The sequence below is a fragment of the Penaeus japonicus genome, unplaced genomic scaffold, assembly GCF_977035675.1.
Source record: "Penaeus japonicus unplaced genomic scaffold, GWHDUDI00000001_assembly GWHDUDI00000001, whole genome shotgun sequence".
Classification (NCBI taxonomy): Eukaryota; Metazoa; Arthropoda; class Malacostraca; order Decapoda; family Penaeidae; genus Penaeus; species Penaeus japonicus.
Genome location: NW_028234403.1, coordinates 56,796,716 through 56,799,215, shown reverse-complemented (window position 1 = coordinate 56,799,215; position 2,500 = coordinate 56,796,716). Strand labels below are relative to the sequence as shown.

The 2,500-nt window shown below is 34.9% G+C and overlaps 1 protein-coding gene across 6 annotated transcripts in view; it reads left to right on the top strand.

Annotated features, from left to right (window-relative positions):
* Positions 1-2,500, top strand: part of LOC122253041 (CD109 antigen) — a 259,385-nt gene that overhangs the window by 184,455 nt on the left and 72,430 nt on the right. For all 6 annotated transcript variants that reach the window (XM_086543179.1, XM_086543193.1, XM_086543174.1 and 3 more), the window contains exon 7: positions 1,138-1,278. In XM_086543179.1, the coding sequence (XP_086399305.1) occupies positions 1,138-1,278 (141 nt within the window). The remainder of the gene's footprint in view (positions 1-1,137; positions 1,279-2,500) is intronic.

The following is a 2,500-nucleotide window of genomic DNA, read 5'->3' as shown; positions in this document are numbered from 1 at the left end:
CGCACACACACACATAAATATGTATATATGTATACATATATATATATATATATATATATATATATATATATATATATATATACGTATATATTTATATATATATATATATATATATATATATATATATATATATATATATATATATATCCACACATATATATATATATATATATATATGTGTGTGTGTGTGTGTGTGTGTGTGTGTGTGTGTGTGTGTGTGTGTGTATGCATGTATGTGTTAATCCATATATTTATATATATATGTATATATATATATATATCTATCTATCTATCTATCTATCTATCTATCTATCTATCTATCTATCTATCTATCTATCTATCTATCTATCTATCTATCTATATATATATATCCACACGTATACATATAAATATGTGTATATATACGTGTTCTTTAAATCCATATTGTTAACCCTCTGCGCCATCAGCCATTCCGCATTTTTATAGCAACAGTAATTGCACGTGGATGTTTTTCAATTTTTTTTCCCTATGAACTTTTTAATTGTGACGATTATTGTGAAAAAACAAAGATAAACTCAACGAACTCTTATTTTCACCGCATTCGGTCGAAATAACATTTTTGTTTTGTTTTGTTTTGTTTTGTTTTTGTTTTTGTATTCCAGTTCCCTGGTTGATTTACCACCTTTCCTTATTTTTTTACGTATTTTTTTATTTTTTATTTTTTATTTCTCCCTTTCTTTCTGCTTCTGTATTTTTAAAAAATGTTATTCTCCCCTCCCTCCCCCTTCGTCTTCTTTTCCTTCGTTCCTCCCTCCCTCCCTCCCTCACCCCCTTTCACCTTCTCTCCCTCTCCCCTCCTTTGTTCCCCTTCCCTCCCTCACCTATCTAACCCACCCTCCCTTCCCTCCCTCCTCTCTCTTTTCCATCTCGCCTTTTACCCTCCTCCCTTCCTCCCCATCTCTCCTTTCAACCAACCAACCCCACCCATCCAAAACCACCCACCACTTCTAACCCAACTACCCCTTCTAACCCACCTTTCAAACCCACCTTTCAAACCCACCCACCCCTTCTACCCCACCAACCTTTTCAAACCAACCCCTTCTAACCCACCTTTTCAAACCCACCCCTTCTAACCCACCTTTTCTAACCCACCCACAGTGTCGCGAGGGTCCCGTCAGCCTGGAGTTCCCCCTGAGCAGCGAGCCCGAATTCGGTGGGTGGACCATCCGTGTGGAAGCAACCAATTCCTTCACCCAACACTCCTTCACGGTAGAGGAGTTCCATCGGCCGAGGTTCGAGGTAAGGAGAAGGAGGAGAGGTTTTGGGGTTGGGGATGATATGGGGGGTGGGGTTGGGTGAGGTTGGGGTGGGGTTGGGGTGGGGATGGGGATGATGGGGAGGGGGGATGGGGATGGGGATGGGGTGGGGGTGGGGGATTGGGGATAGGGTGGGGAGGGGGATGGGGTTGGGGATTGGGGATGGGGATCGGGAGGAGGAGGAGAATGATGATGATGAGGAGGAGGAGGAGGAGGAGGAGGAGGAGGATAGCAAGAATGACGATGGTGATAATAAGAATGATAATTAGGATGACAGTAATCCTAATAGAGATAATGGTAATGTGATAATAATGATAATGGCAATAATGATTGTGATCATGATGACAATAATGATGATATTTACTATCGTTGTTGTTATTCTTAGTTATTTTTGTTGTAGCTCTTGTTATTATAATCATTATGATTTATATTGCTGTTGTTGGTATTATCATTATTATCATTATTATACGTGTTAATATGATTATTATTATCATTATCATGTGTGTTATTGTCATTATTATTATTTTAGTTATTCTTATTGTTGTTATTATCATTAATATCATTATTATTATTGCTATTCTATTATTAGTAGTATTATCATTATCATCTTTCTTATCACCCTTATCCTCATCATTATCATAATCATTGTAATCCTAATCTTTATTATTACTATTACTGATATTAGTATCATCATTATAACGTTGAATTGTTATTTCTCTCATTTTATTTCACTCGCTACTATTTCTTTGAAAACAACTTTTTTGTGTGTTTTTCTCTATTTTTCTTTTTTTTCTTTTATCTCATCTTTTGTTTCGTTTTTCTTCTATGTCTCTCTTTTTATTTTATTTTATTTATTTATTTTTTTTTACATATTTTAGTTATTTTTTGTTCCATGTCGGAAAGTTTCTGACTTTTCCGTCTGTATTTTGTATCAACACACAAGAACAACTTTCGACTTACTGTGCTTGTTCTCTTGATTTTGTTATTAACTTGTGTGGCATTGAGTTCAATGTATTTAAAACCAAAAACAAGTTTGTTTGTTTGTTTTTTTATTGGAGTGTTTGGTTGTGGGAATATCTTATTATAGGAGTATTGTGTTATATGAATATTGTTTTATAGGAGCGTTGTGTACTAGGAGTATTATGTAATATAGGAATATTATATCATAGTAATATTATTTTACAGGAGTGTTATCTTAAATAGAT